Raw genomic sequence first — 22,604 nt, 5'->3', positions numbered from 1 at the left:
TGCTGGAAAGATTTAGCACACCCATCCGTTTTCGCTTTGCTGCAATGTTTTGGAGATTTGGGGGAGAGGAGAGAAGTCACGAGGCTGTTTGGTGTGTGTGTGTGGGGGGGGGGGGTTCCACATTTGTAGGCCAGAGATGGAGAAGAATTCCATGAGCAACATCTGGAATTCCAACTGCATCATGTGAGCCAGACACACAGCAGGATGCAGCAATGAGGAGATGGGGGGATGGGAGTTGTTTTCGGATCTGTTTAATTGGCTTTTCTGACTCCATCAACAAAAGACAAACAAGAAGCTGAGATTTTTTTCCCCTTTCTGTCTTTGTAGTGCACGATCTATTCCTTTTTTTCTAAAAAAAAACAACCTCAAAACAAACAACAAAAAAAAACTCCTCTGTCAAGTCAGACTTTAGCTGTAGGTCAGTGTTTCATGTTTTCTGTCTTTCCCAGCTGACTCTGCAGAGTGGAGAAAAGAATGGCTTCAGCATATTTCTTCACCACAGTCCGCTCTCTTCTCTCCTCTCATCTGTGTAACCGGAGAGCATTTCTCCAACTGTCTGCGAAATGACTCACTCCTTTTACACAAAGCTCCAATGAAAGACCACACCACAATGCCCAGCCACCTCCACTCCTCACATTTAACCCAGATACAACCCTGTTTCTCAAAAGTTGGGCAACTGAGTGAAGAGTAAATAAAAACTGATTGCAAAGCATTCACATAACTGAAAATAAAACAAAGGCTGCCTTGCTGTTTTCATACATTCTCACTTTTAATTTGATCTCAGCAACACCTTTTTAAAAACTGGGAAAGTGCAATATTTACAACTGCACTGCTTTATCTCTTCTTTTAACTATATGTATTTGGGATCTGAGGGGACCAGGTGTACTCATTCTCGATTGATCTCCAGCCGCTCAACAGCGTTGCTTTGCTGAAAAAAAGAGCAAGGTATCCCCCCGAAAAGTAAGAAATGATCTACATTTTTTTTGTCCATTAGACCTGAGGACAGTTTTCCTCTTTTCCTCTTAAAAGACCTCTGATCCAGAGTCGGTGGCAGTGTTTGTGGATCTAGCTCCAGTATAACTTTCCTTTGACTTGCAACTTGTATTTGTGCATGCAGCGACAAATCATCGACCAACAATATTATCACAGGGATTCCTGCTACAAGTCACAGGAAATTCGGAACAATCACGTTGTCCCCATTCCAACTTGAAAAGGACATACAAATTTTAAAAAAATGCTTTTCAAAAACAAAACAAATTAATTTTCTTGGTTTCAACATCTCACGTGTTATGCCCGTTTTCATTCTCAGGTTCAAATGATGTGAAAATCCTCACATTTAGTTTTTATTTACAGTGAATAGCATCGACCTTAACAAAAGCTGATATGTGCGTCTGTCTGTGCTGTGCCCCTCTCCTCACATCCACTAATCTATGCTGTAATCTTCTTCTAGAAATTCACTCAAATTCTGCTTAAAAAATCATCAACTTGCTCCTTTTATGGGTTTGGCTTTCTCTATGCTGCACATTTCCTGTGCCTCTTCCAGCTGTATATGGCTTGTGGGCTGATGAATAGAAACTGCCCAACAGGGGAAGTCCAGCTCTTGCCCATTGTGTCTCATAATAGCCATCATGCTGTAACTGCATGATACAGACTGAAGAACAGAGGACGGCTATTGTTGCATCTTTCTGCCTAGTAACAAGGATGTGGGATAATGGAAAGGTGGGAACTGGTGCGTGGCTACATGTGGTTTTCATTTGCATCAGTTAAAGCTGCGCCACATCCTGCACCACCACTAATATAACCAACAGGAACAGGAGGGTGTACGATCTTCTTGGCACATAAACACCACATGTACAGACAAAAGGTAAAGAACAATAGCATTCAGTTGGGATGTCGTCATCTTTAGGTTGTGAACAAGATATTTTCAAACGGAAATAGCTTAATCTGTGGGACAAGATTAGCTTTCTTCTTTGAGTCATAGAGAAGTTACCCTTATCGCAATGCAAATAATATCCAGTTTTGGTTAAGTCTGCAGCAATGTTCATAATGAAAGAAGCATAGTTCCACTTTCATACCACAGCTTCAGAGACGATATAAAGCATATTGTGCCACCAATGCACTTTTTTAAAACTATTGCTTGACCTTGCAATAGTTATTAAAAAAAAGAGAAAACAAGTCGGCCCCAACCTCAAAGGGGAAATACTAGGATTTTTCTTTTGTTTTCACCATGAAGAAAACATGGTGTCGAATGCCACCACCAATTCAAAGACTCCGAAAAAAAACACAACCCTGGTGCTTTGTTTGGGGTGGCTTAGGCCTAATATATCTTTCTACATCTCTCTCAGCTCAGGTAAATATAATTAGCCTCATCACTTTTCATCCAACTTCAACTTCAAAACGTGCTGCATTCGCGGCGCCCCGGAAGTGGAAAGCCACAACACTTTTGATTTTCTATCGTTTGACATCCCGACTAAATCTTTGCTCTTTTTGGCATTCTTCAATTTTACATTGATACGGTAATGTCTGTATTCAAAAGAGAGAGAAAAAAACAGAATAACACTTCCAGCCCATCTGTCAGTCTGTTCTTATTAGGTGCTGCACAACAGCAGGGCCCCGAAGCGGCTGTAACTCTTTAAATGGAATGCAGCCCTCGTTAGGATGATTACTTAAACTTGTGTACTTTCCCGTTATGATATATCAAAATTCTTGTGGAAAGGTCTGTGGGTGTTCAGCAGGTTTGCTTCATTTCCTGTACCTTGGTATTCACAGCTGTGAATTTTCTGCTCCGCAGTGTTCCTTAGCTGCTTCAATCACAAGTACACACACAACTTATTTGTGGTGTACACAGCCGGCGGGATAATGATTAATAGCTAAAAAGATTTTTTTCCGTTTTGACAGCATATCGTTTTTTTCCATTTCGCAGCACATGTAGCTATGTGGGGAAAATATCTTCTCCCCATCATTTGAACATATTTCTGTGTTTCCCCAGATGTCCCAATCTCAGTTTTCTCCTTCAGCCAGGCGTTGGGTTTGTGATCTCTCTTTCCTTTGGCTGCTCAGCTTTTGGTTTAATGCTACATGCCTGCTTTTGTTGCTTATCACAATGTCTGCACTTTGAATTGGGTGTGGTGCTGCGGGAGCTTTTTTTTTTTTTTTTTTTTTTAAATGTCAGAGGGAGGTATTATGTTAGCAAAAAGAAGAAAAAAAAAATAACAGGTGCAAAGAAATTGAGCAATCAACAGTTTCCAATCTTTACAGGCCCTGTGTCTCATATGGCGTGGTTTCCTAAGCCCTGCAGGAAAACGCCTCTATAATAGAAGATGCTGATTCAGGCCCTACATGCTGAGGCCACCCTTGCTTTGACCCAGCTATATCTGTAAGAACCCCCCCCACACACCTTCCCCTCCCCATCTCAGCTCTGACATCTTAACATGTATTGAATCACTGTATGAACCCGAGGCCACAACAGAGAAACAAAAGTCATTTTTCATCCTCTCAACCTCTCTCGCAGCGTGCTAATTAACTACCACACAACATCATGCTCAGCTTTTGTCTCTCCCACTACTCTACCATCGCAACAGGCCACATCTGGTTTCCATAAGCACATACATGTCATCACAAAGAAAGGGGAGGAGAGGGGGGATTGAAGGGGTAGGAGGAGGGTGTGCATTTATTGAGAGAATTTTGAACTTCAAGAAGCCATGAGATTGACAGTCAATATATCGCCTCAGACCTCTTCTCTCTTGTGTTTTCATGACACAGGCCTGCTTCCCATCAGTCATCAACAAAGAACACAAGGTCATGTGTGGAAGAGAGCCAACATGAGGGGAACCAAGGGTGAAGGGAACACAGACAAAGCAAGAAAAACTAAGAGCGCAGTCAGTGATGCATGCAGAGATCAGAGTGGCCACATCAGAGCTCGGAGGGCCTCTGCGCTGAGGTTCCCAACACAAAAACCTAACGTGGTTTCACTGAGGAGGGGAGGAGGGTCCTGCTTACAGAGCGAAAACATATTGTTTTTACCACCCACTCACCTTCACAAGAGCCGCCTCGTTTGGCTGACCAGCTGCTCCAGCCGACCTGCACCAGACAGGTTTGGGGGAAAAAAAACACACACACCTGCAGAAATACAGATTCTGAGTTATCTTTAAATATGTGGACACTCTGCTGTCACTGGAATCGGCCGGTCCAGGACTGCCCTTCCCAGTCATGAGTTGAACTGAGAGCTAATCATAAGTTAGAGCTGCAGTAGCTGGTTTAGCTTCAGATGGCCCAAAAATGGCAGATTTTTTTTGGTTCAAGTTAAGGTGAAGGGGTTTAGCCGTCTTTGGTGGTGCCTGTTTTCTGTGTTGGTGGATTACACGCTTAGTTGTGTCAGATTCATCCGCTCAGTGCGTGCAGAAATGTCACCCTATCACCATTTCAACATCAACACTGGAGAGAGAAATCCCCTTTGCGGGGTTTTTCTTACAAAAAAAATTTACCTTTTTCCGATGAAGGCCTTCAGTCAGTTTTCATTTTAAAATAGAAGAAGCAAAAGTTTGTTGTTTGCATGTCCAGCTATGGACAGAGTAAGGTTAGGTTTATTAGATAATATGGGTTTATCAGTGTCTTGTATTTGAATGTTATTGTAACCTGGAATCGTGAATTTTAGTCATTCATTTGTACTGAAAGAACACGCCTGGAGGCTTAAAGTTGCACACAAATACTCGTCTTTAAAACGTCCATCTGCCAGTCATCAGGTCTGACACGTTACATCCTGGATGACCACGCAAGAGATTAAAAGCTAAATCTTCCTCTCGTACATTCAGTCCAACTGGCACACTTTGAAATGTGCACTTAAGGCTCCCGAGGAGATGTTAGCGTTAAAGGTCCTTGCAGAGTCCAGACACCGAGTTGCATCAGGGCAGAAAAATGTTTTGCTCAGCGACCAAAGAGCTGTAATTACATAGAAGCACTGCTGAGCTCTGCAGGATGAACGGCAAGAGCAGAAAGATAGACCAGGGCAACTGAAGAGGGAAGAGAGCAAATACGTGATTTAAAGAAAACCGAGAAGTCACGAGGCCCAAATCCTCCTGACTGCAAACACACCACAAAAACAGGATTCACTTGGTTACCGTGGAACCGGGAGGGAAGGGGAATTTACCAGTGGCTCGCATACTGTAGGTGTCCTCAGGAATTTTTATACTCAAGTGTCACTTCTTTGCATGGAGTTTTAGCTCGTTTCAAATTTCACAAGCGCGCTAATGCAGCATGACTGCCCCCTTGTGGAGCGTCAGCGCAGCGTTGTGCTGAGCGTTCAGACATTCTCAGCATTAAGAAACAATCCCACTCATTTCAAACTTCAATTTCTTTTTATTATTTGTACATTCACCACTGATAGGCGTACTCAAAGAAATTAAAAAAACAAAAAGACAAATCTTTGTACTAAAATGATAAAATAACGATTAAAAAAAAAACAATATTAAAACCATTGGTGAGAAAACTCATAATGCAATCTCCCCCCTCGGGCCGGTACTGACACTACAGGGTAAGAGAAGTGGAGGCGGGAAGGAAAGAAGGAGAAAAGAGATTCAATGAGGACATAATGGTAACTTGTGTCAAGAGTGACTGACTCTCTCCCAGAGAATGATCTCATCTCAAAAAAAGAGAAAGAGGAACACTGCACTGCCTTAGTAGTAATTACACGCTTTGTGAAAATACCCCAAAGCTGCCTCATTTAAAGACTTGATTTTGAATAATCTTATAGGTCTGTACAAAATGCCAAACACACCGATTCCAATATTTTCTGATTTCTGCAGGCCTCTGCACAGAGGACCAAGATTTCTCTTCTAGCACAACCGGCGAGAGCAGCCTCATACTACATGCAGTAACAGAGGGATTTCTCACCAAATTGCAGAGTGTTTACAACAGAGGCGACAACTGATTGCAAATCATAATTGGCACCTAACATAATAGAGCAGATGGGGAACGTTGGGGTACATCATTAAATGTACCCAGTGTGCCATACTGCGATGCAGTCTGGACAAAAAAACTAAAGAAAGAAAATAAAGGCAAATGTATAAAGAAAAGTAACCTTGACAAGAGCGGGAACTCTGGGAAACAACACTGCAAAGTCATGGTCCTCTTAAGCATGTGAGTTTGTGTAGATGTACTTTGAAAAAAAAAAAGGTGACTATCTGATCTGAAAGAGGGAAACGACATCAGTTGGTCCTCTGTTGGGTCTTAGTTGTAACAAAGTACATGTAGTGAAAGGCAAATGGAAAAGGATGGTCTTCAGGACAGTTCCATCAGCGCCTCCTTTCTCTTGGCTCGCTGCGGCTACGTGAGCGTCGGCCCGAGCCTGCCCCACTGCCCCCTGGTCTACGGTAGCCATCCCTGCGTTTGTCGTTCTCCCTGTCTCTGTCCCTCTCTCGCTCCCTCTCCCTGTCTCTGTCCCTCTCCCTCTCTCGGTCTCTCTCCCTGTCCCTGTCTCGTCCTCGGTCTCTTTCCCTCTCTTTGTCACGGTCCTTGTCCTTCTCACCCTCACTCCGGTCTCCGGTTGTGGCGCCTGTAGCTTTCATCCTCTCTTTGCGCTCCTCTTCCCTTTTTTTCTCCTCCTCCTCTTCTTGCTCTTTCCTTCGTTTCTCACGCTCTTTCATCCGCTCTGCTCTGGCAGCTTCCCGCTGAAGAAACTGAAATGTGGAAAGGTGCTCCAATTAGATATCCACCCATAAGTGTCAGATTTGTGCAGCAAACCACACAAACTGATTCGGGTCTCACCTGTTCCTCTGTCAGTGGAAGCCAGTAAATGCAGGGAGCCGCTTTAGTTTTGCGGAACAAGTCATCAAGCAGCTTTGCAGGAGGATCCTCAGCTGTTTTGCCAGAGAGAGCAGAATATTAAATAAAGATCGAGGCTATCTAAAGTACAGTCCATTACCGTTGTGCCATGTCTCACCCTTTTTCTCCGTCTTTTTCTCTTTGCTCTTTCCCCTCTCCTTTCGCCGTCTCTCTCTGGAGCGTGACCTTCGGGGACCTCCCTCCCGCTCCTCTCCAGGTTTTCCAAACTCTCTGACCTTGTCGCGATCCCACTCCCGCTCTGCTCGGGCACGCTCTCTGCGCTCCATCTCGCGCTCGCGTTCGGCCCACAGCTCTCGCTCAGGGAGCAGCGGCGGCAGACCCGATGCTCGCCCGCGCCCAGCGGCAGGCCCCTGTTCATCTCCTCCGGGTTTGTCGGCTGCACCCAAGCCTTTGTGGAAGTCCAGCTACAAAGAGCAGAAATATTCTGTGTGAGCAGATGGTGAAGCATTGCCGGTGTAACCTAGGAAATAGACTGATAAGGTCTTACCTCATCCTGTTGACAGAAGTCAACGCTAAGGACTTTTGGGTTGCTCTGAGGCCATTTAACTCCATGAAGAGCTGCCCGTGTAGCGACTGCCTCCTCTATATTAGTGTACTACACACAGAGAAGAAGAAGAGGGCTCCATGAGACAGCGGAAACTTGAAAGACACTCTGGTTTCTTAGTTGGGTCTTTAGAATAACAAATGCTTGTAATAACTTACAGTTACGTAGCAGTGAGACTTGATTTTGTCGATCCAGAAGCCTTCCTCCACCAGGGTCCCAGTCCTGCTGAGCAGCTCTTTAAGCTGCCCGAGAGTGAATGGCCTCACCTAAACAGAATATAGAATATATAAGTAATAGTTTTACATAAGTGATATAAAATCCCCTTTGATAAATATCCTAATATAAAATATTCAGCTATAAACAGCTCTAAAAAGACCCTTTCAAACATCAACTGCTGTCTATTAATGCGGCAGCAGCTGAAGGTGTGGCTGTAATCTCTGAATGAGCATCCTGCTGCGTTTCTGGAACATTTTGCAAAGACAATCTGACAAAGCCAGATGAAGTGATGGAGGGAGGGGAAAAAAGGGGAAGAAAAGTACAAAGAAGAAGAAAATACAAAGCTGGGTCAGCTTCAAAGGTACATGGCAGCAACCGGAGGTCTCAACTGGATAAATACCACCAGTGAAAACACTCGTTTGCACAGCATCATGCTAACCATCACGCAGAATGCTAATTGGGACTTACCAGGTTGCAGACGTGAACAATGTTGGAGGCTTTGCCCCGAGGTGGTGAGGGCTGCCGGGCTGTGCGAACAGGATCATCAATTGTGATGGAAACACCCGTTTTCTGCTGGCTGATGGAGCGACGAATGAGGGTGTCGCTAGGTGTCACTAGGATGAAGAATAATCAACACAAACATTTCATAATCTGTCTCAAAACTTCTAAATATTCTTTTTTTGTTCGTTTGAAACGGAAGAATTCTAAGTTTAACACTGTGTCATCCACCTTTCCGTTGCCCTCCTTTAAGTTTTAGGATTTGTTTTCAGTATTGATACTAAGACATTTGGACAAGTGTGGTATCTTAACAATTTATCATAGAAAAAAAAAGAAAAAAAGGGTACTAGTTGCACTAAAGCAGTGTTTCTCAATTCCGGTCCTCATGACCCACTGCCCTGCATGTTTTTGATGTTTCCCTCCTCCACCACACCTGACTCAAATGAATGGCTCCTTATCAGGCCACTGCAGAGCTTGATGACAAGCTGATCATTTGAATCAGGTGTGGTGGAGGAGGGAAACATCGAAAACATGCAGGGCAGTGGGTCACGAGGACCGGAATTGAGAAACACTGCACTAAAGTCTCATCAGTATCCAAATCTAACGGCAGGAATTCATTGGGATGGCAGATTAAAGCCATATTGTGGTGGACACAGTACCAGTGTTGGTGTCTACATCATGGCTGGTATGTGTTGGTGACTGGCTTTCCACAGCTCCAGGGACAGAGTTGTCCATTGGCTCTTCGTGGGCCTTTATCCTTTCGCTGTCATCCTGACAATCTTCTTCCTCCAACTCCTCACGCCTGCTCCTCTTTGACTCTTTCTGTCCATTCTCTTGGCTTTCTGCATGCACCACCTTGGATTGAAGGAAACAAGGAGACGCCATCATTGACTGAGAGAAATCTCAGATATGCCTAAAGAAAACCTAACATTTTCAAATGTAAAGACAGGCTCCTTAACAATCCTTCAAAAGAAGCAGGAGCAGCAAACTAACCTGAGTGACGGTGCGTCGGATCTGAAGGTCCTGGTCAGAGCGCTCCCTGTCTTCATCCTCTGTCTCAGAGAGGGCAGCTTCTTCCGGATGCAGGTCCACAACTGCATCTTGGCCTAAGCATGGCCTGATGTCAGGAATCAGAGACTGGGGCAAAAGAATGAGAAAACACCCAAGATTGTTATGCTTCCTACAACAAGAGGTAAACAGAATGCCTTACGATGCATCTATGCAAACACTAGAGGGCGACTAATTCATGGGATGGGCCAATTAATAGCTTTTGGCTTTTATCTGCTGCTTCTACCTTTAGTGAATCGGTGGTGATGCTGATGGAAGGTTTCTTGGCAGTGACAGCTGTGCTGGAGCCCCATCTCCTTTTGCGGCCGCCCACGGCCGCAGACTCCTGTTCGCCCTCTGCACTGCCAGTGCCTGGCGACGTTTTACTGCCTGGCAAGACATGACAAAACTATATAAGTCTTTGCACCGTGACAAAAACAAACACAAATACAGATTATGATGATAAACTATACAACATTTGGCATTTTCCTAACCTAAATCTTAATAATTCCATTCATAAATACATATACGTGTATTAGGGTAGAAGAGGTACAACACCAAAAATACTGATTAGGAACAAGTTGTGGTATAGAATCGGTCAAGGTCGTGTAGGCTGTACTCACTGCTAAGAGAGATCTTACGTGCTGAGAAGGCCTTTGGCGTCTGAAACACAAGGAGATAAAAACAACCCGAAATAAACGGGAAAGGTGAGAGGCTGGTACCATAAGTACAAACAACTGATAAAGCTCAGGCTGAAGGAAAGGTAGAACTGAAGGGAACAAGTAAAGACTAAGAATGAACGAAAGAAACTGCTGTGCAAGGTCTTTTTCAAATTCATGCCCACTGATGGCAGCGAGCTGTACTGTTTGTGTTAAAATTCATGACTTTCACAATTCTTTGATAGTCTACACGTGTAGATTCCTGCACGTATCTAGAGTTTTAGGATTAAAATTGCTATTGCGGAATCTGTTAAACAAAGATTGAGTGGAAATAGCACAATTCAAATTCCAAGTCCCTAAAATGATCATTTCAAAGTTTGACTGAATATTTCCACAGAGGTAACAGTCGACTACATTTAAAGATAATAAAACAAATATTTGCATGAAACTGCAGTAGCCACAATCGGATTAAAAAAAGACTAAAAAACTCCACAGCTGCTTCTCTCGAAAAAAAGACCACAATAAAGGAGATTTTCAAAAGAATTCTACCAAATATAATATTGAGCAAATCTACTTATTCCCTGGTACCACTGACACCTGATCCTTACTGGGTTGGTTATGGCCCAATCACGACTGCATGTACTGTATCTAGGCAACAAGGGTCCAATCAATGGTGGCTGAGGTGTTTGGATGAAAATCTGAAAGCTCGGCTGGCAGGATGGATTCAATTGTTCTCTTGGGTAGGGGCCTTTAAATGCTTATGCCCGAAGCAGTCATTCTCGTGTGTTTTCGTACGAGTCTTTGCGTCAGGCTCGCGACCACAGAAAGAAATGATGAGAGTCCATTTGGATGGAAACCAGACGATGCGAGCTGTCAACAGTCACCATGCACACAAATCCAGAATTTTGATTAAAGTGTCTGGTTGTACGACAGTCACAAAGTAGTGTGATTCTGGCGATAGCTGCTGTAGAAGGGGACACGAGGAAAGTCCTTCAGTTTAAATCGAGAGAGAAAAAAAAAGATTTTCCAGCTCACTGCAGTCCAGAGAAAAGAGTGGCGCTATATAAAAATGTATCCAAACAAGGCTATTTGTGGGTATGTTGCTCGTTCCGAGGTATGGAAAAAAAAATCCAAAAGTCCTTTTAAATATGTTCCAGTTCATAATCCCCAGTGTCCATGATTTTTTCAGAGTGTTATTGTGGATTAAAAATAGTCTTGAAGTCTTTAACTTGACTTGATGCGAGCTCACTATATCGATCACAAAGGCAAAGGCCACACTGGTGGACATCAGGCAACAAGCGGAGGCCAATAATGACAGGCCAACCCCTTCTTTGAATGTTCTGGTCCAATTAATAGCTTGGCGGTCATATCGATGAACATGCGTCAGCCTTTGTTGGTGTTCCTCGGTAGTGCAGCTTGTGGACATATCTGTGGTCAACTCTGGATTCTTGGGGACAGTGGAACAGGTACAGTTGTAGCAGTACGCAGGTACCAATAGGGGCAAAGGAAGAGGCATGAGCACCTTTATAACAAAGCAATCATTTGGGGTTTAAACATCAGCGACAGTGAGAAAATGCCCTTGCTGTTACACCCTATGGCAGCGTCAACAAAAGTTTTACAAACAGACACTTAAATATCTAATTTCCTACACACATTCTACCACTTGCAAACAAGGCTTATTGAACACCCTAATGGAAATATTAAATATTAAAGAAAAATGCCATCGAAGGACAGAGATTTAACCTAAAATTACTAGTAATAATCTGCAAAGCTCACAAGAAAAAAAAAGAAAGAAAAAAAGATGAATCTGGTCTATCCATCAATGTCCTCGGCTACTGACAGTTTTGATAAATCAAGATGATTCCTGTTTCCTCAGGTGCCTTACCTCCTCGCTGGTCTCTGAAAGCTTCTCTGGATCTGCCATGGCAGTGTCCTTCACCTGCCTGCATAGTGTTACAAATACAGGAAAATGTGTTGAAAAGATCTAAATGAAATAAGGGGAACAGGTGAACACACCACTTAACACATTGGCATCAAATGTGTTTGTAAAAGTAGGCCATGTAACTAGGCCAGTATAAAACAAGTGAGCTTAAACAAATTTAACAAAGCATCAAACATCAATAATACACAGCAAAAAAAGACTGAATTGTGAGCAACAGACATGATCTTAGTCAGAAACATATTCAAAGCCCAGTAAAGCAACTTTGCAGTACACATTTGTAATTTGTCAACTGGGATAAACTGGCAAACATTATAACATTCCTTTATATCTCATTCATTTTAAGAAATTAGGCATTCTTCAAGCTCATCAAGAAGCAAGTCGAGACTAAAAAAAAAAACTGTTTCAAAGCTCAGCAGTTGAACCTATTCTACTGTAAGCTGACACTGTAATGCATGTTTGGCAACCAGGTGATGCCCTGTGCAGGCATCCCACGTCACTGAACACAAAGGTCTGTTTCCGAACGGAGTAAATACAAAAACACGACATGCAGAGCGGCTACATTCCTCTCTCTCTCTCTCTCACCCCTGCGGGGTCCATCAGTACAAAACCTAGCCAGAGCACCAGCTGTATAATACCTGACAAAAGAGCGCGCGCTTCACGTCGTTATGCCATTACTCGTGAACGCACACGTGACCACGTCAACTCATTCCGACCGAAATTAACTCAGGGGACTCCACAGCAAGGAGACGCAGCGTTCTGGGTTAAAACGTAGCACGCAGGTTCTACTGCAGCCAAAAACCACTGCGTCGCCTTTTCTCCCTCCCGCTTATATTCCTCTCACGAAAAACTGCTCTCGTCTAACATTCATGACAGCTCCGACTGCTCAAAGCAAAACCTGCGACACACCAAACGTCGCCCGCTCTTGAGCTGAGCCGCTGTGTGGTGGACCACAGGCCGACAGCTGCCACTAAATCCACCAACCGAGAACAGCCATGTTGCAACGAATGAAAAAAATAATGTATATAAGGACCCACATCTTCTCCACTACGCCGGCTTCAAGGTAGCCTCATCAGTCGCCTGAGAGGAATGTGAAAAGCCGTTTTATTACGCTGAATTGTAAGGAGAGAGCGTACCGTAGCTCTTCGGGATCTAATGCGGTGGGATGATGCAATTTGATGGAGGTGTAAATAAGAGCTTATACAGCTGCATGCAAAACATCTCCGTTCCAACTGGGTTTGTTTCAATAATCATGTTAAAATTAGATATCTTAAAAAAAGAGAGAAAAATAAAAAGAGCGTTTCCATGGTGTTTTAAACGAACGATGCAGAATTCTCAAACCTAAAAAAACAAAAGAAATTTAATACTTACAATATCTCCAACAGCTATTTTACTCCACTGCTGCTTCCCACATAAACTTGTTTAACTGCTATTTGACTAGAGAGGCACTGAAGAGCAGGGAGTCACACATTAAATTACCATGAAATGAGGATGAATAAAGTCCAGCAATGTGACTGTTTCTCAGTAATGTGTTTATACAAGAAAAAACTTTAATGCAGAAAAGATGGAGAGGTTTAACAAGTTGTTTGGTGGAAGAAATAGGATAAATATGTTTAACAATTACTCAGATAAAAAATATGTTTTTTTCTAAGCTCAAAATAGCGTGCACAGTCCTCCTGCTTTTATTAATCAACTATCATTATATAAAGACCCAAACAAAAGCTAAAGAGCAGAAAACACTTTTGATCATTCAAGTGGGGGCTGAAGGAAAAGAACCCTCAAATTTTACAAACTTTTTTTTGCTCCTTTGTGGTGGTTTTTGTCTTTTTTTGAAAGATCGTAGAAGCAAATAAAGACAAATGGAAATACCTTTTGCACCTATAAAATACATATAGAAAATAGAATATACCCACATGGTCATTACATTGACCATCAGTGGTTTCAGCTTGCAGAGGAAAAAAAGAAACTGCCCAAAAGGATAAACAACTATCCCGGATGAAAAGGATTCCCGTGGACCGTTTTTCTCTTACCGTAAAGACTCTGAGCCAACTACACGCATTTCGGAAGAAGAGCACGATTGTTGTCTCAAAGACACAACGTTGTGACGTTGTCTGACTGACATAGTGCCCTTCCTCCCTCCTCTGCAAACCCAAGCAGAGAGAAGTCAGCTTGGATATAAACCGCTGCCTCTGCTAAGGATGTCAATCTCAGATAGTAAATCATCAAGTAAAGAAAAGGTGATTGGACAGCATTGTGAAGAACGCCATTTTTTTGTCCATCAAAGAAGTGCGGTGGTGTTTTTGTGGAGCTGCAGATGAAGCTCTTTCAGAAGACGCAAAGACTCTTCAGACCGTTCCTTTACACGAGCCATTTATCAATGGTTGTAGGAGAAGAGAATAGGAAATAATGGGCCTATAAAACCTTAATACTATAATACATATGCTCTGTGTCACATACTCTAATATTTGGTTGGACCGTCTTTAGCTCGGATCACGGCACGCGTTCGCTGTGGCATCGTTTCGATAAGCTTCTGCAATATCGCAACATTTAGTTCCGTCCAGAGTTCCAGTCATCTTTCACCAAGATCTTGTGGTGATGATGGGAAAGTCGGACCACTGTGCAAAATCTTCTCCAGACCACATCCAAAAGATTCTCAATTGGGGGTAAGGTCTAGCCTCTGTGGTGACCAAATAATCCATGTGTGAAAATGAGATCTCATGCTCCCTGAACCACTCTTTCACAATTTGATCCCGATGAATCAGACTTCCTTTGGCATTGTGCGTGTGGAAATGCTCTTACTTTCACTATTAAACATCGCTGTGAGTTCTACTGCCGTTTTGTCACAATTTGATTTCACCAAACGTTTAAGTGATCAAAGATATCATCCCGCCAGAGATCATCTCTGGTGGGATTTGAAAAAGGCGGCTGCAGCAAACTTAAGAGTATTAGTGAAGTTGAGGTCTTTGCCCATGAGGAATGGGCTAAGATTCCTCAGGAAGGCTGCCAGAAACTGGCGTCTGGCTATGCATCATGTTTACAGCAGGTCATAACAGCAAAAATGTGCTCTACTAAGTACTAAAGATGCTTGTGATGAAGGTCTTGAATGATTTTGAGACTGTAGTAGTCATTAAAAGTGGCATTTTGTCTTGTATTAGGAGAGAACACTTGTTATATTAGTTGTGTTGAGCCATTTAAATTGTTCTCGTTTGATTTAGTGTGAACAGCTGCTAGTTCGTACATTTTGGCAGTAAACCCAATTTACAGTGTGGGTTATATATTCCCTTTATCTTTATTCAAGTTTACAATCACTACAGTACCAATGAGTATACGATATGACAAAATGGCAACTTAAAATCCATTACTGTGGCATTGAAGGCATGGTTGAAGATTTAGGGGCACCTAAATTATGTGGTGGTTTGACTGGAGCCACGTGGGAGACCGTCTGGAATCCCTCTGGGACATGTTGCTGGAATACACACGTTTACTCACTCGTATACGTCACTGAACGTCTGTCTCTCACCTTTCCCGGTGTGTCATGCACACAGGCTCTTTCAGAAACATCTTTTTCTTCAGCCAATGGGTTGGGTTTGTCAGTGAGAGAAACCACTCTGTTTGGCTGTTCAGTAAGCCAATAAACTACGGATCAGTTCATTACTGTGTGTAAAAGTTTCATAAAGCGTAGATATACGCAACAATACATAAGCTGTGTGCATGGGCTTAAACTGAAAAACAGGGTTTTCTGTCGACACATGAAGCTGAGCTGCGACTTTACCGGACACTAAACAACTGAACTAATGTTGACCTGACTTTGTGAAAGCCTTGCTTTGTTAGTTAGTGAACGATATATAGAAATCTAGACCATGCATCACATCTCTTTCCCATCATACAGCAGGGGCCTTTTGTCACCGTTGGTTCTTGACATCGGTTTGGTGTATCTGACAGAAACTATATCTGGCACCTTGTTTTAGAATATGAGGGAAAAAAAAAAGAGAAAAAAAAGTACCTTTTTTTGTCCTTCACCTCCTCTCCCTGGCTGTCTTTTCTCTTCCTTTGTGGATCTTCGCCAGTTGCTGCTTTAGCAAACTCACTCTGAGAATTTCAAAAGGGCAGAGATCGTACTTAAGAAAAAAACTGAATACTTTTTTTAACAACAGCTGCAATTTGTCTGCAGCATATTTCGACTTGTGGGGGAGATCTTTTGGAGTTGGACATCTCAGGAAGATCTGAACACACCCAGCTGTCACATCATTTAGGAAAATGTAAAGTACCTTAGGGTGACGGTCTCCATCAGCAGTGCTACTCCTCTCCAATGAAATGTCCTTTTTGCGCTGGGAGGCTTTTGGGCTTTTATTTACACCCTCAGCCCGAGCCTCTGTTGTCTCCATGTGTGTTGGTGATGAATCTCTGTCACGTTTCTCCTCCTTTTAGATAGAGAAAAGAGAGGAGTCCAACATTTCATGCATGGAACAAAGAATATATGAAACCTGCTTAGATTTCATTGCAGCAATTCAGTTGAAATTCAAACATATTAATGCTTCTCGAAAAGCAGTTGAGGGAAGATGCATCACTGTTTAACATACATAATGTCGCAGGTGGACTCATGGGTACAGTGCTGAGCAACTCTCACTCAGTGCAGTTACATGCACGTTTGATTCGAACAACAGCAAGAATTCAACCTGGACTACTCTGTTTTGTGCTTATATACGCACATGGGGAAGGAATTGAGAGGACTTATAGTCTCAGAAGTTGATTTTCAATCACAATTTCAATTTGAATGTCAGACAAAAGAAACAAAAAAGTGAATGGGTTTTGGAAATTTGGCTGCATAAATATACGTTCATGCTTTACAAAAAATATTAGTACAAATATATGGACCTGAAAAGCATATGAGAGCACCAAGGCTCATTCGAGTCCAGTTGAGCACGATCACTTGATCTCCAACTGCATTATCTGAATTGCCAACTCAGTTTTGTACAAAGCTTATGTTCTGGTTTCAGTCAGACTCAGGTGCACATGCATTTCAAAAATCCAACCAAATCAATCATTTTCCTTTTTTTTTTGTCCTTGTATCATATAAACACTTAAAGAAGAGGCAGGAGAGCACAACACAAGCAGCAGCTTTAAACATTAAGGGTCTGTGTTGTGTCCACGCCATGGTGCTTTTCACCCCATAAAGAATAACGGCCACCAAAGACAGAGTCTGCCTCCTTGGAACGGTATGCAAAGAGGACTGAATTTACATGTGTACCGAAAACAAATACTGCTCTCTGCGAATGAATGTACTGGAATACAGAAGGTCATTTTTCTGCTGTGAGATATCCTCTGACCGTAGACAAATATTTTGCTAATAAAGTAATATCACATGTACAAAATTATGTTAATCATGTGTTCCCGTTCTATTGAAAACACATGAGCAGTTCACAGTTAGCCAGTTCTTTACAAGGTCTCCTTATTCAAACTATGTCAATTTAAAATATTTCACGTTAAACCAGAATAAATGAGAGCAACTTCCAGTGGAATAAATGTCACACCGTGACCACTGAATTCATTATATAAGAATAAATAACAGTTACCAGTGATAATTCATGACCATTTACAGACAATACGGACCCTATTCATACATAAGTTAATTAGCACAGGTTTGAGGTAGTTGTTTCATAAATGTGCATTAGAAAAAGTCTGCTCACCTTTCTACTTCTGGAGGGTTTCTCTTTAGAGGATGTGGATGACCCAGACGATCTCGATGATGAGGATCCAGAGTCTGATTCTGAGGAAGATGAATCATTCGATGATGATCTTTGTCTTGCTCGTTTCTCTTCCTTCTTTGCATCTCTTCCCCTCCGACCTGCAGCCTCCACGGCGCTCAGAGAACCCTTGCTGTCATCCCCTTCTTTTGCTCTTTTGCTGGACTCCTTGACAGGCTCTTTTGTCTTCGCTGAGGCTGCCTGTTCCTTCTCCTCCAATGCAAGCTTTTTGGCTCTTTCTTCTGTGGGACCCTGGCCCAGTGCGATTCCATCAACATTCTTCTTCTCAGACTGGGTCCCTGCAGATCCTACTGACGCAGCAGCAACCTCCTGGTTTTGTCTGACCTGTGAGTCTTCCTGCTCAGTGGAGGACCGGTGTCCCTCCAGTTGCTGCTCCACAACGCCGGTGGGTGAGGTGACGGGGGAGGCCCGAGGCTGGGGGCTATCAGAGAATGTACGTGGCCGCTTAATCACCAAAGAGGTGGATGCGGACTGGGGCTTAACTGGGGGGTCCCTTGAGAACCGGAACTTCTTAAATGGCGAGTGTGGTGACAAAGGAGTTGCACCAGATTCTCCAGCATGGCCTTCACTCTGGGACACTGGAGCTTGGACATCTTCCTGCACTCCCGCCTCTGTCGGTGGGTTTCTAGCTGGCCCTGTGGAGAGGGGGGGAGGAGTGGGCAGGGGGGTGAGACCAACCTCACGACCACGTTTGGATGGAGGAAGGTGACTCTCCCTCTCCTTTTCAGCCACCCTAATCCTCTCTTTCTCCTGTTGCATCACCCTCTCCTCCTTCTCCTTCTGCAGAGCTTTTTCCTTTTCCAATCTTTCTTGTTCAAGAGCTCTTTCCCTTTCTTGCTCCAAAGCTCTCTCCTTCTCCAGTGCTCTTTCCCTCTCAAGTTTCTCCTGCTCTAGAGCTTTCTCTTGTTCCAACTGTTCTTTTCTCTCCTTTTCAGCTCTTTCCTTCTCCATCCTTTCCTGTTCCAGAGCTGCCTCCCTCTCCACCTTTTCCTTTTCTTCCCTCTCCCGTTTTTCCCTCTCTATTCGTTCTTGCTCCAGTTTCAATTGCTCTCTTTCAATTCTTTCTTTTTCCTTCCTCTCCAGCCTTTCTTGTTCTAGAGCTTTTTCTCTTTTTATTCTCTCTTGCTCTAAGGCCCTTTCTCTTGCAATTCTCTCAAGCTCTGCAGCTTTCTCGTTTTCTATTCTCTCTTGCTCCAGAGCCTTTTCTCTTGCAATCCTTTCTTTTTCCAACCTCTCCCGTTCCAGAGCCTTTTCCCTCTCAATTCTTTCCTTTTCCAACCTCTCCCGTTCCAGAGCCTTTTCCCTCTCAATTCTTTCCTTTTCCAACCTCTCCCGTTCCAGAGCCTTTTCCCTCTCAATTCTTTCCTTTTCCTTTCTCTCAGCTTCCAGGGCTCTCTCCCTCTCTAACCTCTCTTGCTCTAGAGCCCTTTCCCTTTCCAAAGCCTTGACTCTTTCTAGCTCCTTTGCCCTCTCCATTTCCTCTCTTTCCTGCTTTTCCTTCTCCTCTCTTTCTCTCTGCAGGCGCTGTTGCTCCAAGGCTCTCTGCCTTTCCAGCTCCTTCTGCCTCTCCAACTCCATGGCCCTCTCTCGCTCCTCCCTCTCTTTAGCCAAAGCTTGCTCTCTCTCCTGCCTCTCTTTTTCTTGAGCAAGTTCCCGCTCCCGCTGTAAAGCCTTTTCTCTTTCTAAGGCTTGCTGTTGCTCAAATCTTTCTCTCTCAAGAGCTCTCTCCCGCTCTTCCTCTGCTGCTCGTTCTTGCTCAAGTTTTCTTAACTTCTCTTGCCTCTCCACCTCAAGTGCCTTTTCCCTCTCCATCTCAGCCTCCCTCTCTCTGTCCCTCTCCTCTACTCCTGTGGCCTTGAGCACACTCACAGGTACTTGGATATGGGCCGAATGTGCTCCTGCGACACCGTCATGGGTGCCTGGAATCTTGGAGAATGGTACATGGCCTGCAGAGTTGGCTGTGTGAGCGATGGCGGATACCAGACCCTCTGGAGGCCCTCTGCCAGGGAATGATGTAGCTGAAGGTGAACTGCTGTCCCGCCTATCGCCTTCCCTTTCTGCGCCACGCCAACCTGCTCCAGAAAAAGCACCCTCTGACTCCATTTTACGTGCCAGAAGGGTCAGGGGGCCCGGCTTACGATCATCATGTTCACTCCTCTGTGGCTCTGGGCTGCTACTGCGGCTGTCACTGCTGGAAGAGCCAGAGCTGGAGGTACTGGGTGAGTGTCTGGCTGGGGCAACGTCAGGACTAGGAGGGCTCTGTTTAGGGGTGTCGGGTAAGGGGAATGATAACTCTGGAGGTGGGGAGGGAGGTGGCGTTGGTTGGCGGAGTTGAGGTGACAAAAGGGACGGGATGTGTTGCAGCTGGGGTTGACGGGATGCACCAGATCTCTCCCGTGCTGCTGGCACTCTGGCTGGCTCTCTGAAGTTCCTCCTTCGAGCGCTGCTGTCCCAGTCATCATCGTCCCCATCCTCCTCACCACCCTCGCTATCGTCATCATCGCTGTCACCTGCGACTTCGCTGGATGCGGAACCTCGCTCTTGCCGTTGCTCACCAGCAGGAACCCGCATGGCCACAGAGCCAGACGCAGGTGGACTCGACACGTCGGCCTCCTGATTTGTGTTACCTTGCCCTGCATTCACTGAACCAAACAATCCCTCTCCATCAGAGGGGCCGGGCGGCTTGTGTTGCCCAGCTACCACAGGTGTGACATCCTGATGAGCAGAGAAAAAGAAATTAAGACTTTTTTTTTTGGAGGATTGTGGCAGTTTTCTTTTATTTGAACTTTTTGGCAAACTTCATACCAGCAAGCTACTCAGGTGTAAATAATTTTTGGAACTTAAAAAAATCCCCCAAAAAGATGTGACAATATGAAATGTAAGGGGCAAAAAAAGAGAGAGCTGCCTAACCTGGGCTGGAGGAGGGCATGATGTCCTGTTATTAACTTCTGTGTGGTCCTCTTGCTCTGTTCACAGAAGTCAAACAATTTAAATTAAAAAGCCTTTACATAAAAACACCTGATGCCCACAGAAACTTAGATAACAGCAGTGAAAGGTTCCAATAACACTTACCGTTTGTGTCATATGCTTCACGAGCCTCTCTTTCTAGACGCTGCCTCAGGAGCTCTTGTTGCTTAGCCAGATACTGCTTTATAAAACTGTTCTGGCTCATTTCCTCACCAATCTAAAAATTAAACGCAAGCCAACAAAACAAAATGTTTGTGTACATTTACAAGACTGGCACTGGCGTGCATCCTGTTGTGTATGCTTTAAAGGTTGCAACTTAATAAGAGGCTTCAGCCTTTGAAATGAAAAAGTATCTTTGAGTCTCTTACCTGAGAGTTTGGCTGCAGTCCAACATGCGCAGTGGAGGTCCTCTGCAAATTCTCCAGCATGAGAGCCTGTTATTGAGACCAGAGGCTTTATTAATGCAGTATAAACAGCAGGGGGATAATCTTCCAGAGACAATTTGGTAACGGTGCTGCATTCTCTCATGACTTAAAATACCTGCACTTACTTCCACTCTTGACTAAGTGTTCCGAGTTTGGGTGTCTGCATGCCATCAACATCAATGCCACAAATGTCACTGAACATCAAAGCCTTTTTCATTTATTTATGTTTTGTGAGGTTTGCAGTTTTACTTTTTAAAACCAGTAAAACTTACAAATCTTAAGCTTTGCCGGAGCGCAAACCAGACTGGTAATGAGGGTCAGATTTACAAATAAAAATATCGGATTTAAGGCATTTCAAAAGCTACACATTTTTTTTTACACAGCAATCAAACATTTTTTGCACGTTGCTCATCACTGTCCTGTTAAATGTCACACAGTAATATCCTGTGAACCACAGCTTTAAATAGTGTGCTGACCAGTAACCGATAATATAGCAACAAGTGGCATTATATGTCTTAAAGAAAGCAACGTCGTGTTAGGAATTCACACGTAAGTTAATAAAATGACAGTAAATACTTAGAAACACAAATTTGAGCGTTTTCGAAGAAAATGCTTAGGTAAACACCATTTGCGCATTTCACAGCGCAGTTCAGTGGGCAAACGGTACCTCGGACTAATCTGTGTTTAAAAAAAAAATGAAGGGAAGGAGGGGGTGGTTCAATATCCCAACTTTTACGGCGGCGAGGTTTAAGTGTTTGCTGAAATGTAAACAAAGTCGCTCTAACATGACCAATATCAGCTCATATACCCGGGCGACCATTACTGCATTTAGAGAATGTAGTCGGTTCAGATAAAATGTGTTAAAGTGAATTAACACGGAGTGTTAGCTGTTACAACTTGCCCCCAAATACAAGTAAAGGCAACCTGGTGTGATGCTAATTTCCCGGCCAAACTCCTAAACACTAACTGCGCCCGTATCGTTAAGGGCAACATACTGTACATTTCAGCAAGCCAGTCGCTAAGGCCACCGCTCAACTCACTGCGTTAGCCTGAGAAGCTAACAGGCTAACAAGACAACATCAAACCAACACACAGTTTACGATTAGCCTGCAAGTTCGCTGAACTTCTGCCGTTTCTGTGAGTTGAACAGTTCTGTACAGCCAAAACAGTGCTCAAACACGACACAAAACAAGCAGGCGTGTTTCTAGGAGGATGTCAACCTCGTTAACTCTTCTACTAAGCTCGACAGTAACGACACTCAGTTGTCGGCCCTCAAGAGAGAGCATCAGCCCGTCTCATCGTCAACGCTCGCCCGCAGCAACAGTGGCGCCGTTTTCTCAGTAAATCTCACCCCTTTGAGTCTTTTGATGAGAGCATTCTTCTGTCCGCTTTTTGACAGTCCTCTCTCCTCAAGAGCCGCTTTTAAGTCCGCTACTCGGAGGGACTGTAGCGGTCTCCCGTCCAGCGTTACGTCTTCGAGGTCCGCCATTTTCCGTTCCTCTAGTCAGTTCCCAGCGAGAGCAACGCCTTCCACTACCCAGCGTCATCACCGACAACTTCCCCCATACCAAATATAAAAATAATACCAACATTTAAAGCACACAAAACACAAACATCATCGTCAGTAGTGCGAAATGTGTTTTTATTAATAGCGCACACAATTTACCGTTTTAATATGGTTTTCTTTTATTGTAAGAAAAACCT

The 22,604-nt window shown here is 43.8% G+C and overlaps 1 protein-coding gene across 1 annotated transcript; it reads right to left on the bottom strand.

Moving 5' to 3' along the window:
* Positions 1-5,335: 5,335 nt before the first annotated feature.
* On the bottom strand, positions 5,336-22,444 carry acin1a (apoptotic chromatin condensation inducer 1a). The gene is made up of 18 exons (XM_072363185.1): positions 22,252-22,444; positions 20,844-20,909; positions 20,581-20,692; positions 20,419-20,474; positions 17,431-20,223; positions 16,012-16,164; positions 15,747-15,832; positions 11,690-11,747; positions 9,769-9,808; positions 9,393-9,535; positions 9,092-9,235; positions 8,758-8,953; positions 8,069-8,214; positions 7,543-7,650; positions 7,328-7,435; positions 6,938-7,244; positions 6,763-6,854; positions 5,336-6,674 (listed from the first exon to the last, which is right to left on the bottom strand). Exons 1-18 carry the CDS (start codon positions 22,387-22,389, stop codon positions 6,291-6,293), a joined length of 5,130 nt encoding a protein of 1,709 aa, XP_072219286.1. The 5' UTR covers positions 22,390-22,444; the 3' UTR covers positions 5,336-6,290.
* Positions 22,445-22,604: the final 160 nt, after the last annotated feature.

The sequence above is a fragment of the Leuresthes tenuis genome, unplaced genomic scaffold (assembly GCF_036924035.1).
Source record: "Leuresthes tenuis unplaced genomic scaffold, fLeuTen1.0.hap1 SCAF_14, whole genome shotgun sequence".
Classification (NCBI taxonomy): Eukaryota; Metazoa; Chordata; class Actinopteri; order Atheriniformes; family Atherinopsidae; genus Leuresthes; species Leuresthes tenuis.
The sequence above is the reverse complement of the archived record's forward strand: the minus strand, read 5'-3'. Positions and strand labels throughout refer to the sequence as shown.

What these genes read in the sequence shown, in the direction of transcription:
- acin1a (XM_072363185.1), bottom strand. Translation starts at nt 22,389, where the DNA reads ATGGCGGACCTCGAAGACGTAACGCTGGACGGGAGACCGCTACAGTCC. An exon ending in TGAAGCATATGACACAAACG is followed by an intron (nt 20,475 to 20,580) that starts GTAAGTGTTATT and finishes TTCTGTGAACAG; the next exon opens with AGCAAGAGGACCACACAGAA. An exon ending in TCACCACCGATTCACTAAAG is followed by an intron (nt 9,236 to 9,392) that starts GTAGAAGCAGCA and finishes CTTTTGCCCCAG; the next exon opens with TCTCTGATTCCTGACATCAG.